The 14526-nt window shown below is 37.1% G+C and overlaps 2 protein-coding genes across 2 annotated transcripts; one reads left to right on the forward strand and one right to left on the reverse strand.

The window, feature by feature from the left end:
• Window positions 1-283: 283 nt before the first annotated feature.
• On the reverse strand, window positions 284-2066 carry LOC121429252 (solute carrier family 35 member G1-like). The gene has a single exon (XM_041626223.1). The coding sequence runs from the start codon at window positions 1649-1651 to the stop codon at window positions 548-550; it is 1104 nt and encodes a 367-aa protein (XP_041482157.1). The 5' UTR covers window positions 1652-2066; the 3' UTR covers window positions 284-547.
• Window positions 2067-4191: 2125 nt separating this feature from the next.
• Window positions 4192-9769, forward strand: LOC121428429 (sulfotransferase 1A3-like). The gene is made up of 7 exons (XM_041625030.1): window positions 4192-4219; window positions 4730-4900; window positions 5455-5714; window positions 6152-6272; window positions 8593-8693; window positions 9045-9240; window positions 9539-9769. The coding sequence occupies exons 1-7, from the start codon at window positions 4192-4194 to the stop codon at window positions 9646-9648; spliced, it is 987 nt and encodes a 328-aa protein (XP_041480964.1). The 3' UTR covers window positions 9649-9769.
• Window positions 9770-14526: the final 4757 nt, after the last annotated feature.

The following is a 14526-nucleotide window of genomic DNA, read 5'->3' on the forward strand; positions in this document are numbered from 1 at the left end:
GACACTGTCTTCAGCATTATTAGCTAGTGAGCTCCAGAATTTAGGACCGTTGAATAGGAATGTATTTTTGGCCAGTAAAGTTCTGAAAAGTGGAATATGAAGTTCGTCAGAGTGTCTCGTGGGGTAGTTATGATAAAATTGATTTTTGGGGAACATGGCACCAAAAATATAGTGAAGTGCATTATTATTATAACTACACATGAAGTGCCCTAACTGTAGTAAATACAGGTCGTTGACTTTCAACAGTTTACTTTCTCGAAAAAGTGGGTCCGTATGAGAACGGAAACATGTACTATAAATAATACGAAGTGCTTTCTTTTGCAAAAGTAACAATTTATCTAATAAATATTGATTACAACACAAAGAAAATAGATATGATTACCCCGAGTATCTGAATGCCTTTTTTTTTTCTTTTTTTATACATAAATATGACCTGAGGGTGGAACACATGGAATTTGCAATAGGCATTGGGCCTATTTGAAAGAAAAAATATGAAGGGGAAAAATAACCAGGGAAGGGCGCCCTCCGAATGCTTACTATGCCTGAACTAAGGTTCTCCCTCTTCGGCCTCCTCCTTCATCCGTTTCTTCTGTTCATGATTTGCCGATATCGTCATCCCAACGGCACTTCCGACAACTAAAACCGCTCCGACGATGGTCCATGCATTATGTACGATGTCGAATATGAGTAAGTCAAACACGAAAGAGAGGAAAATATCATTTGTCCGGATAATAGAAACAACCAGTGCTGGTTCGGTCTTCAGAGCTAGTGTAACTGAGACTTGCTCTAGGAATCCTGACATCGCCAGGCCTATTACTAACCAACGATCGATCCCACAATGAGGGTTTGTCCACTCACCAAGTATTATGGATGTGACACTACTGCAGAACATGGCGATGAACCCGTAGATGAAAATGATGGCGAATGCATCAATACGTAAAATTTGCATGAATCGTAAGATGATTGTGTTTATAGCCATGACAGCGGCACCTATGATTGCGCATATTACTCCACTCGATTGTACGATGTCACCACCGCCAAATATAAATGATGGTTGAACGACCATGGTGACAGCTATGACGGTTAAGAAGGCGAAGAACACAATTGGAACGGAACAACGTTCTCCAAGACATACCCGGGCAAAGATGCCAGTAAAGAGAGGCGAACTGTAGAGCAACGCCTTAGCTGTTGCAACTGGGATAACCTGGAAGGCGAAGTAGTTTAGAAGAGCACTAAGCGATCCGACCAATGCCCTCATCAATATCAACAGCGCTATTTTCACAGGGAACCGTAGCGAAATCTTATAAAACATAAGGTGCGGCAAAGAGAATATCACCTGGGCCAGCCCTCGAAAAAAGAGTATTTGGGTAGCTGCTACTTTTCCTGCCAGAAGTTTGATACATACGACGCTTGCTGTACCGACACAGACGGATATAATGGCCCAGATCACACCTCTATGATTGTAGAATAATCTCTTGAGAATAGCTTTCCATGATGTCTCAGATGATCTGTCGCTCTTGTTGTCGGCATCCATCTGGGTAATGTCCTGTGCATTCGCTTGAACAGGATCGTAGTCAAGATTTGCCTGATCATGCTGATGGCAGATGGTTCCCTTTCTCCGAGCGGTTCGAGTCATAATGTTGCAAAGCATGCAGGGCTATCCTGCAGATTTCGACTTGGCAGCTTGCTATGTGTTAAATCCTGCATCACCTGAACGTGGAAAAAAATCGATTTAATTGCCCATGGTGGTCGTAGAAAGCCCTTTCTTCATCTTCATCCTCTTCCACTTTTCTTATTGTCTAAATTGCATCATCCAACGTCACTGTCTGCCATCGACACATGGATACATATCCCAGTTTACCTTTAGGATCAATATTAGCTGGCTGACACCACTGGCTGACACCACTCCAACCAAAACACACTGATCAATCGAACATCCCGGTAGTCGTGTCGTAGATCACATAGGTCCATCATAAAATAGATCATTAAGGAGGAAATGGTGGTATATGTACTTACAGTCCAGTTGATGCTAGCATGCCCTGCTTTGATCATGGAGCTAATAAACAAATCTTAATCAATGCAGGAATCAGTAGGAAAAGGATAATGGTCTAGATAACAGCACCAGATCAAGTTTGCCCAATTCAACAAAACTTGAAGTTCGGCCAGTTCAGAGGTTCGTCAAAGTTCGAGAATACATTTACAGATCACAATGTGTGTTTGCAATGCACTCTAACGTTAGCTGTCACTTCCATACAGAAATCCAGTCAGAAAACGTTCCATTATGATTATGACCCCGCGTTATGACCCGTATATTAACGTTACGCTATTGAACAGTATGAATTAATCGTGCATGCACGAGATAATAAAAACAGCAAGGAACAATAAATTTCCGCCAAGTTGGCAAGTTGGGTCCGCCAAAACAGGACCGGTGCGTATATTTTGTTGATTAGTTGATCATCGAGATAATGACTTGTTTACAACCATTTATAGCGAGTAATAGACCATAGGTCAATGGACAGAGAGAGAGAGGGGGGGGGGGGCATGGAGAGAGATCAACAATGAATAAAAAAATATTGTTAAAGGACAAGTTCACCCCCAACAAAAAATTGATTTGAATAAAAAGAGAAAAATCAAACAAGCATAACACTGAAAATTTCATAGAAATCGGATGTAAAATAAGAAAGTTATGACATTTCAAAGTTTTGCTTTATTTCACAAAACAGTTCTATGCACATCCTGGCTGGTATGCAAATGAGGAGACTATGATGTCATTCACTCACTATTTCTTTTGTATTTTATTATATGAAATATTCTAATTTTCTCCTCATTGTCAAGTGATACAACAATTAATTTCTCCCTGAACATGTTGAATTAACATTGTTTAATGCTATATGGTTCAGTCAAGTTGGTCCTTATTGTCAAAACTATAAAAAAAAAATATTGTATGATTCAAACAATAAAAAAACAAAAGAAATAGTGAGTGATGAACATCATCGACTGGCTCAACTAGTTTTGCATCACTGTTTTGTGAAAAAGAAGCGAAACTTTAAAATGTCATAATTTTCTTATTTTACATCCGATTTTGATGAAATTTTCAGTGTTATGCTAGTTTGATTTTTCTCTATTTATTCAACTCAGCATTTTCCTGGGGTGAACTTGACCTTTAAAGAATCGAATATGAGAATTAAAGAAATTAATTAGGCACAAAAGTCAATTCGTTGTAACTTTTGATATTTTGATTAGCGTGTTTTTTTTGTCTTCCGTCACTCTGCATTATTTAATTTGATTGTTATTGAATGCGGCAGTCACATTTCCCCTGCCTAACGGCAAATCGAAAATAGCCGCATTCAAACCACCTATATGTGGCTGATACAAAACATGTTAAAATGGCTGTTTTCGACTCGCCATACGGCAGCAATAAGGGAAATGTGACTGAGCTATTACATGTATATCACAAGGGGCTTCATGCCCCATACAAGCATAATCGTGTCTATATTGTCAAGTCCTTTCCGCATTTAATTTGCTAATTTGCTTGATTTAGTTCGCCACTTGTCCCGTCTATCAGATCTTTTGATGTATGTGCGCGTATGTTCGATTACATGTTTTGTTACCTTGCCTACTTTTTTGAACGGAAAATAGAATAAAATCGGAAATCTGAAACCTCAAATCTCAACAGCAGACTTTCTCCTTTTCCAGTTCTCGGTAGTTTTCTTCATTCAAAACTTAGAGTTAGATTGATGTGAAATGAACCGGAAATTATACAGCATCCTACAACTCTGTATTTTTTCTTTATTTGTTAGATAAAAGCCGAGGAGAAATACTCTCCATCAGATAGCAATATATTGTTTCCCTTTAACAACCAATAAATGTACGTAAAGGTAAAAAAATTATGCCTATGTCTAAATAATTCTGCAGTAGGCATTTATTTCTGTTAAAACTCCTTTTTAATTCAAGTTTAGATTTCACCATAATATATTGTCCAAATATTGATAACAGGGGCTGATCCAGTATTTCATAATGGGGGGGGGGGTAATAATGTTCAAGTTTGTTTGAATTTAAAAATTGTTCTCGCTGCCTATATGTTATTCCATTTATCGCAATATGAGGCCGGAGTACCTTTGTTTTTGTTTTATATTTTTGTGCAGACAATTTCATAACACAGAACCACTGAAGGATATGATGTTTTCCTGGATGAAGGCCATTCTCAACGTGCAACAAGGTAATGAAATTTATCCTCATAGAATGATGATCAGGAACATCATGTCTTATACAGAATAAATAATGGAGTGGCAATGTTCTTAACTAGGCTTTTATAAACAGAACAATGATCACAATCCATCTCAGCGGTATGGACTTCCGTCAGAGAAGTGGAGAAATACTGGTTCTGATATCAAATACATTAATAAATATTTGCTTTGTAAACATCTTGGTTCTACAAAGTAGATCTTTGTAGATGAAAATGAAAATCTCGGTTAGACTTCGTAATTTAGAAGGTTCATTCCGAAACACGCAAATTGCCTATACCTCGATGGGTAATGAAAAAGGGTTATTTAATCCGAACATTTGTCATTTTCTTTTCGTGGACGAAATCCCCTTACTTTTTGGTTAAAACCCTTTTTTTTATTCGCCCTTGGCTGCAGGAATACTGAACCAATACATTATCTGGAGAGATTAGTTAGACTTTAAGAGAGTAAGAGATATTATCATTGGTTATATTTCATAAATGAAGCACACGAGAAACTGGGAGATGTTGAAGAGGATGACAGACCACAATTCACGATTCCTTACGAGTACAAGGGCATACAGTACCCGGGAGTCGTGCTACGATCAAGCATCGATGCAATGGAAAGTTTCGAAGTCCGCCCCGATGACGTCTTCGTCCTAACATTTCCGAAGTCAGGTATTATCAATATTATTTATATCACCAAATCTTGAAAAACTTGGTAGAAACATAATTATAAATGACTTTTACATGGCAAAAATAAGCTTTTGTATTTCTACAGAAGCTTTATTTGAAGAGATTGCAAAATAATCTATCTTGCGCATGCCAAGTCGACTTAATATATTTACCATTAATTTTGTCGACTTACTGAAGTTGTAAGTTGAAATGACGACATTGCATTGCCATGTCAACTTCTGCTTGCGGTAATTTGTCCAACATAAGTTGATTTCTAAAACCCATTCAATATGGTTCCCATTAAACCATCATGAATTTACTATAAGCATCTGTTTTATATAATGAGCAAAATTATCAGTGTGTTTCACAAGTCACCATTTTGGACCCTCAACCTTTAATTGTACATAATTATTATGTTGTAGGGCATAATCATATTTTAATGAATTGAAATAGGATCGATCAAAACTTTTTAAAAAACTTCAAAATTCAAAATAGCAAAGCTAAACCCATCCCTATAATTTTCGTCCCTATGATTTCACTCGGATTCTTATAAAAAGGTTCTCACTGGTTGATGGAGATATCCGGACTCGTTCTAACCGGCGGATATCCGGAGAAAATAAACCGGAGTACTTGGGGATGCATGGAAATGATCAACATCCATGCCGTCAAGTTGCCCCAGACAAGGGCCGAAGAATTGACCAATCCTGTTACGCCGAGTCCACTCTTAGATGAGATAAAGAGAGCGCCTTCTCCGAGAATTATGAACAGTCATTTGCAGTTCAAGTATTTGCCTCCAAACTTGCACAAACGAGCTAAGGTAGGACTGTTTTACCATATGTTCTGATTTTTATTTTGGTTGAAATTCGTAATTTTAGTTGTTTTTTTAAGGTGACATTAGAACCGGGTATTAGAACAGGTAGATTAGAATTATTGTATTCACGTTAGATTTAAAAAATAATAATTATGGCAAGAGGATACACCAGAGGGAATATATGCTTAACTAACATATAGATATCATTGAAATAAGATGGACAAATAATTTTCGTTAATTATTATTATTTCATCTTGGCGTCATTTCTGTGAAACAAGAACAGAAAAGATGTGAAAATCAACGAAATATCAACTGATCAAGGGCAATTGGGGAACAGGGCATGGGCTATGTGACTATATAAATTCTTCATGATTAGGCGTTTCCCTCATACTTAGCAAATGATCGACATCCATTTTCAAATACTCTTTTTATATACTTCACAGATTATATACGTGGCTCGCAACCCCAAAGATGTAGTCAACTCCTATTACAATTTCCTAGGGGACACTCGGGCTTTCCAGAACAAGTCATTTGACCAAGTTGTCGAGGATTTCATGGAAGGAGGTCTCTAAAAATTTTCATTTGCCACTACTCGTCATTTAATTTACGTAAACCTATACGTAGTACCGTCAGGAAACATTTAGTGTAGATTACTATATAGTAGTTGCCGATGTGGTTTACGGTACACCATGTGGAGTGTTATAGAAACAGTGGATAGAAGAAGGGAAGAAGTGGATAGGCGAGAAAGTGGAGATTTGAGAATAGAGTATTCTTTCTTGAAAATAGTCCTGAAAAGGACTGTAAACCAGAAGGAATGTTGAGTGAGAACAGCTTGAGTAGTAGAGCTGATGAGGAGATGCTGGCTTGAGTCGGCGAGTAGAGATGATGAGTAGTAGAGAGACTCGACGTTTCGGACAGGTTGACTGTCCGTCTTCAGGAGTGAGAACTCCTGAAGAGAACTCCTGAAGACGGACAGTCAACCTGTCCGAAACGTCGAGTCTCTCTACTACTCATCATCTCTACTCGCCGACTCAAGCCAGCATCTCCTCATCAGCTCTACTACTCAAGCTGTTCTCACTCAACATTCCTTCTGGTTTACAGTCTTTTTCAGGACTATTTTCAAGAAAGAATACTCTATTCTCAAATCTCCACTTTCTCGCCTATCCACTTCTTCTCTTCTTCTATCCACTGTTTCTATAACACTCCACATGGTGTACCGTAAACCACATCAGCAATTGTACATGCCACCATGCAAACCTTCAAACAACAAATATATAGTAGTTGTAGTAGTAGTAGTAGAAGTAGTAGTAGTAGTAGAAGTAGTAGTAGAGGTAGTAGTAGTAGCATAGGCGGCGGAAGCGGGGGGGACGTGTTCCCCCCCCCCCTAGATTTTAGGTGGGGGGACGGCCCCCCCCCCCTAATTTTTTTTTAATAACTTTTTTTTTTTTTTTTTTTTTTTTTTTTTGCTTGTCAATTTTTTTCCTGCGTCCCCCCCTAAATTCACGTGCCCCCCTGAAACGTGTGTTGTCCCCCCCCTAAAATTTAGGTTGATAACCTTTATTTTTTTATTTTTTTTTTTTGCTTGTCAAAAATTTTTGGGGCGCTTGTCCCATTTTTTACATGTGTCCATCCCAAAATTTCAGGTGGACACCCCCTAAAATTATTGGCTTCCGCCGCCATTGAGTAGTAGTAGTAGTAGTATAGTAGTAGTAGTAGTAGTAGTAGTAGTAGTAGTAGTAGTAGTAGAAGAAGTAGTAGTAGTAGTAGTAGTAGTAGTAGTAGTAGTAGTAGTAGTAGTAGTAGTAGAAGTAGTAGCAGTAGTAGTAGAAGTAGTAGTAGTAGTAGTAGAAGTAGTAGTAGTAGTAGTAGTAGTAGTAGTAGTAGTAGTAGTAGTAGTAGTAGTAGTAGTAGTAGTAGTAGAAGTAGAAGAAGTAGTAGTAGTAGTAGTAGTAGTAGTAGTAGAAGTAGAAGAAGTAGTAGTAGTAGTAGTAGTAGTAGTAGTAGTAGTAGTAGCGGTAGTAGGTAGTAGCGGTAGTAGTGGTAGTAATAGCAGCAGTAGTAGCAGTAGTAGTAGTAGTAGCAGTAGTAGTAGTAGTACTACTACTAGAAGTAGTAGTAGTAGTAGTAGTAGTAATAGTAGTAGTAGTAGTAGTAGTACTACTACTACTACTTCTACTAGGTAGTTTTGTTTGTCGCCCTAACAAATCCAACAACCCAGTATTGACCGAAAATATTCTTATGAATCATCATGGTGCGAAAAATATTGATAGAAGAATAACTGTATTAATAATAATACATAAGATTTCCATCTTGATTAGATGCTAAAGGCGCTTTAGAGCAGAACAACAAAAACTATTTACATATACATGTAATACATGTCTGAACAATAAGTCCATGTCTATCAAAAACACTTTTATACAGGTATGTTTTCAGGTTGCCCTTGAAGGTGGTCACTGAAGTCTGGGTTTTTAAACTGTGTGGTAGAGAATTCCACAGGCTAGGTCCTGCATGAGCAAAGGCCCGCTCCCCGTTTGATTTCTTAGCAATTGGAATTTGTAAGAGATTAGAAGATGAGGATCGTAAATTTCTTGAGGGTTGTGCATCAAAGACCTATTGTAACTGGGGGAAGTTCCATTGACTATATGAAAAATCAAAAGAAGGATTTTAAAGACTATGCGTTCCTTCAGGGGCAACCAGTGAAGAGTTTTCAATATTGAGGTGATATATATATATATATGTGATAGGTGATGTGGCTGCGCTTGCTAGATAGAGTTACAATACGCGCAGCTGCATTTTGCAACCTTTGCAATTTTCAAAGTTGAGAATCTGGTAAGTTGTAAATGAGGCTATAACCAAAATCGAGTCCATTCACTCCTTTTGACAGATAACTTCAGGTATGGTTCTTGGTTTGATCACGTGATGGATGCATGGAAGATTCGAGACGAAGAGAATGTACTCTTTCTTTTCTATGAAGAAGTGAAAAAGGTATCAAAGCTAAACGTATCTATGAATTTTCATTTTTTTTATTTTGTACTTTAATCTTGCAATAATTCTTGTTAATATTGTGATTTTGTTGATTTTTCAATAAAAAAAGAATTATAAAAAAAATCACATTTTATTCTCCTGCATTTGCTATTAAAAACAAAAATACATGTACAGATAAATATAGGCCGGGTTAAAAAAACGAATGAAGCATACACAGTCGATACACCCGCATATGCCACCCCCAACTTTCTTGATCATTTCTTCTTCTTTTTTTTCATTTTTGTTTCTCCAAGCATTTTATCTACTTTTAAGAATGATTAACTCAATATTTTGTTGTTTGTACTTTTCCAGAATCCGATGAAGTATATAAAACAAGTCGCTGATTTTCTGGGACGCCCTCTCTCCGAAGAAGTACAACAGCGAATATTGGAACAGAGTTCTTTTGAAGGAATGGCGCAAACTTACAAGAAGCTGGCAGACGATGCTATAAAAAGCGGAAAGTCGGACCCAACACGGATCGACGGAAAACGGGGGTTCATGAAAAAAGGTGCACTTTTTATGTGAGAAAGTTTAACAGCATAGCCCATGTAAAACACCACAACTGTATTCCCTATCAATATAGAGTAAACTTTACCGATGAAGCCTAAAATATGGTTTATCAGTCCTGATTCAAGTCGTCAAAACATGTTATCTGTGATACTGGGGGGGGCAAAACACGAAGAAGTCGTAGAAAAGATAAGTTCGCATTGCGAGCATATGATTGTGTTTTGTCAATTCTAAATGAATTTCTTCTACATCATGTATTTATAACAGAAATAAATATTTTTCTTTTCTTTTCATAACAGGTACGAGTGGACAATGGAAGACTCGTTTTACGGTCGCTCGAAACGAGGCATTTGACAGATGGTATCGAGAAAAATTTATAGGAACAGCTCTTAGATTCAAGTTCGAGTAATGGACAATATAAAGGAGGTGGAATGGGCTCCAAGAGTGTGCAATAATACAGTGGGGACATACATGATAATAGATTCATGTTATGTAGCAGGGGGCGCGGAAGGGGGGGGGGGCTTCAGCCCCCACTTTTTTTCCAAAACCGTACACATAATCGTAAAACTGACCATATAATTGTGATTTTTTGTATGGTCAGCCCCCCCCCCACCACTTAAAACTATAATCTCCTATACAAAACAGCTGCAAATTCAGTATGGCACGAATGATCAATGTCGATAATTGTCATTTTGATGTTTTGGATCATTCATACATCAGCGTTCTGTATGTTTTGTTCCTCGACTAAATATGCCATTGGCGTAAAGATGGGGAGGGGGCGCATGTTCCTAGATATTTTACGCCCAAGAAAAAAGAGAAAAGAAAAGAAAGAAGGCCCAAATAATATTTTCTGGGTATTATGTCAAAATTAACATTGAATTTTTAAATAAAAATGTTGAAATTTTTATTTCACAATTCAATATTGTTAACTAAATGTCGCTTACTACGCTCACAATTATTTTAATGAATGTTGCCCAATACACTTTATCCGGTCCCATCAAAATTGTTTGTTCATTACGCCACTGGAATAGTCCCCTATTTGTGGTAGGCTTATGCATTGCGTTATATGACTGTTTCGTTAGGCATTCCACTTGGTCCACCGTCTTCCTGTACTAAACAAGTCGATTTCCAAAGTTTTAGCAACTCGTCATCGTGTCTTATTGTCCCAAAGAACGGTCGATTTTCCAAGTTTCAACAACGAGTAATCTTGTCTTATTGTCCCAAAGAAATCGACTTGCCGAGTTCCAACAACTCGTCATCTTGTCCTGTTGTCCCAAGTTCTTCTGGTCGTCTCATCTCGCCATCTGGTTGGCCATTGAAAGCTCATCATATCAGAATACGAGAATATGATTTCATACTGAGGGTGAACTATTCAATAACCACTGTTACTTCATTATTACTACTTCATAATCATTATGTTTTTGTCAATTTTTGCTGTTTCGTAATCAAAATATTTGTTTAAAAAATGTAGTTGTTTATAATGTTTAATTTGATGTGAAAAATGTGCGTTTCATATGGTACTGTAAATTATCATATGTCATTGTAATGATTTTAGGCTAACTATGGATCTGGGGTCACTCATTAGAGAAAACAGCGTGTTTTTTTTTTGGGGGGGGGTAGGCATGGAATGCGCAGAATACAAAAAAGCCATAAACGCAAAAATGCCCCTAAATCACGATTATCATTCTGGCTGACAAAAAAAAAGAAAAAAAAAAGAAAACGGGAAAAAGGAGAAAAAGAGAGAGGATCGAAGGAAGAGAAACGTAATGGGAAAGAAGAAATTATTCTTCATTATAATGTTGTATTATAATTATGTTGTGTTGAATTACATAAGAAACGTTTCAGTTTATCATAACTTTATGAAAGATAATTTGCTCAGGGCCCATGTCTTCTTTGTTCCTGGTGATCGCATTATCTGTTTATAGACGAGATATAAAATGCTGTTGTACTAAAACCTCCCGTTTTCAAGTCAATATACACCAAATATATTTCCTCGCACTTCAAGTTATTATTGTTTTATGTAGTGATATATGCTTCTTTTTCATGACTACTTAAAGTGATTGCCCCATGCATGTTAGGGTCTTAATATAAGACGTTTCCTGTTCGTGATTATGTTCGCATTAGTGGTTTGTTGAGATATGTCTGCTCTCATAAATTTAAAAATAATGTCCCTTTTTCTGAAAATAAAATATTTTCAGCTCGCGCTTCGCGCTCGCATCATTTGGTTAGTGAAATACGTATGGCCTTAGTGAATTCCTACAAACAAGTCTTAGAATGCCCCCACTGCAGGCCTGAATCATCTAAATTTTCAGATATGTATACTCTTAATGGATTCCTTAAAAATTAGTCTTTAAACTATTCATGTATGGGGTATATACAAACATTTATACAAACATATATACAAACATTTCAGCTCGCGCTTTGCGCTCACATCATGTGGTTAGTGGAATACGTATCGTTTGGTGAATTTCTACAAACAAGCCTTAAATGCCCCTCTGCAGTTGATTACAATGACTACAAGTGGCATGTGTTTAGATGTAATTCTAACAAAATCAGCAAGCTCTTGGTACTAGCATCAGATGACTATGGCATACTCTTAATTGATTCCTAATATATAGTCCTTAAAATCTCCCTGTTTGGGATCAATATATAAACAAAAATTTCAGCTCGCGCTTCGCGCTCGCTTTGTTTAGCGAGACAGGTACGAATTATGATTACAAAAAATTGATTTTCATTTCATTTCATTTATTGGTTTTTGCAACATTTTTCATAACAAAATTCTGGACACGAAAATACATATCTGAGACTTGACATCAAAATAATGAACAATAGTTTTGTATATAAATCCTCAAACATATCTTATATAAATGAAAATCATTAAAGTGGTATTTCCTGTTACAATAAGTAGAATAGTTGCAAGGGTCGTCACAAAAGCAATGCTTGAAAACGTACCAACCCTGGAAAATAGCCAAAATATTTATTTTCTACTGTCACTAAACGAGCAGGTGCAAGAGGGACTGGGAGGGGGGCAAGGGAAATGCTTGGTCCTTCGCATGGAATTTTAGAATATAACACGTTTTGTTGTTTGATTTTTAATTTATACATGTTCTAGATAAAATTCAATGTATAATTAAAATAATGATAACAATTGTATAATGATTTTCTTTTTTTCAATTTGTTAGGTATATTGGTTTAATTGCAGATCTTTTATAGTTCGTTTAAATGAATAAAATGATCTTGTCAGCTTGAGTGAATCTGGCAATGCATTCCAAATATCAGGTCCATGATGTCTTAGTGTTTTATGTGCAAATAGTGTCCTGGGATTGTTTAAGTGAATGTTATTGCATGTTCTTGTTGGATATGAGTGTAAATTGTTATTATATGAAAATAAATCCGTGAATACTGGAGGAAGCATGTCGTAATTATATCTATACATAAACAGTGCTATTTGTAAAGTATTAATATCATTTATCTTAAATATTTTCAGACGATAAAAAAGAGGATCTGTATGTGAAAGATAGGCAGAATTTGAACAAATTCTAACCGCTTTCTTTTGCAATAAAAGTATATGATTAAGCCTTGTCTTGCAGCTATTCCCCCAAATAAGGTTACAGTAGTGAATATATGGTAAAATCAATGTATTATATAACATAACAAGAGATTTCTCTGGTAAGATTTTTTTTAGTCTACATAGTATTCCAATTCCTTTAGCTACAGAGGAAGACACGTTGTTTATGTGTGGAGTCCATGATAAATGCTTGTCTATTGTGATACCAAGGAATTTTACGTATTCTTTTTTATCTAAAGGCACATTATCAATTTTAATATCTTGTGTAAAATTTTCATTTCTGTGAGATGATTGAAAATGCATAATATGAGTTTTACTTATGTTAAGAGATAACTTATTACATTTAAACCATGATCATGACATGGAGCTATTATAGAGATAATAGCTCTATGATCAAAATGTCCTCTTTTATTCTGAATATCAAAAAAAATCAGCTCGAGCTTCGCGTTCGCATTATTTGATCAATGAAATACATATCCGTTTGATGGCATTATCCTTAAAATGTCTCTAGGTCAGTGTACCTGGCAACTGAGCGCGCTTTGCGCGCTCAGTAAGTCACTTACATTTTTTGCTGGTGCCCCCCCCCCCCAATGCCGTGACCCACGGTACGCCACTGGCAACAAAAATAATAATGGCCAAAAATTTATCCCATATCGCAATCTCTTTTACGTACAATTGATATGAACACCACAATGACTTTTTACACCAAAAATCATTGGGACATTTGAATTTTCATTTAGAGGGTTAAAGGAAAAAATGCCGTTTGGAAGATACTAATTACCGGTATGCATAATTAGCATAATCAATATAGTAATTTGCCTCTTAAACAACCTACGTGCCGATCATTCGGTGTGTTTGGCTTAGTTGGTTAAGCGTCCGTCTCACAACCAGGAGGTCGGGAGTTCAAACCCCGGCCTTGAGACCAAAAGACGTGAAAGAGATGGTACCCGGTAACTACTGCTACCCTGTTTGTCGTTAATAAAGGGATAGAGCCTAGTCGATCTGGCGCGCAGAGCGCGGGGGGGGGGCGCTTCCATTCACGAGTGGATATCATGCGCGACCATGCATGGGGTCTCGAAAAGCACCATAAACACGTATTTTTTATATACTGAAAATGCACCCCTTAACAAGTATTGGCGTGTAAAACCCTACCCTTAACAAGTAACAAAACGATACTCTTGGCAAGTATTTCCTGAATTGAACCCCTAAACAAGTACAGCGATATTTCAATTAGACGTCGATCAGACCTGGGTTGTACCTTTACCTACATCATTGAGTTTAGTACAGCTCCACTTCCCACACCTCGCGCAAATCGTCGGCTACTCTAAACACGAAGTGTTGACTCTTGGCGCAAAAGGTACATCCTTTATCAAACATTAAGTCTTAATTTTATATCCTCGCAAATTTGACCCTAAACACGTAGCTTTCTAGAAAAAATAGATACACTTTTTCATTATTTTAGTGTTTTTGACACCCTTATTACGTTACGCACATAGCGTGCCCTATCTTGAAAAGAACATCCTTTTTACGTGTTTTGGGGGTCGCACATGGTATCCACTCGTGAATGTAAGTGCCCCCGGGGGGACATTTGCATTTCACATCTGCCCCCCCCCCCCGGGGGGGCAGATCGGCTGTCCGGCGGGCCCACGATCAATTTGGCAGAGTAATTTTTTAGTAGGCCTATTCAATTTCTTATTTATATTTTGAACAATAAAATGT

This window comes from Lytechinus variegatus, chromosome 15, assembly GCF_018143015.1.
Source record: "Lytechinus variegatus isolate NC3 chromosome 15, Lvar_3.0, whole genome shotgun sequence".
In the NCBI taxonomy this organism is placed as follows: domain Eukaryota; kingdom Metazoa; phylum Echinodermata; class Echinoidea; order Temnopleuroida; family Toxopneustidae; genus Lytechinus; species Lytechinus variegatus.

Coding starts and splice junctions, on each gene's coding strand:
- LOC121428429 (XM_041625030.1), top strand. CDS start 4,192: ATGAAGGCCATTCTCAACGTGCAACAAG. Junction 4,220..4,729: donor CATTCTCAACGTGCAACAAG/GTAATGAAATTT, acceptor TCATAAATGAAG/CACACGAGAAACTGGGAGAT. Junction 4,901..5,454: donor CCTAACATTTCCGAAGTCAG/GTATTATCAATA, acceptor TCTTATAAAAAG/GTTCTCACTGGTTGATGGAG.
- LOC121429252 (XM_041626223.1), bottom strand. CDS start 1,651: ATGCTTTGCAACATTATGACTCGAACCGCTCGGAGAAAGGGAACCATC.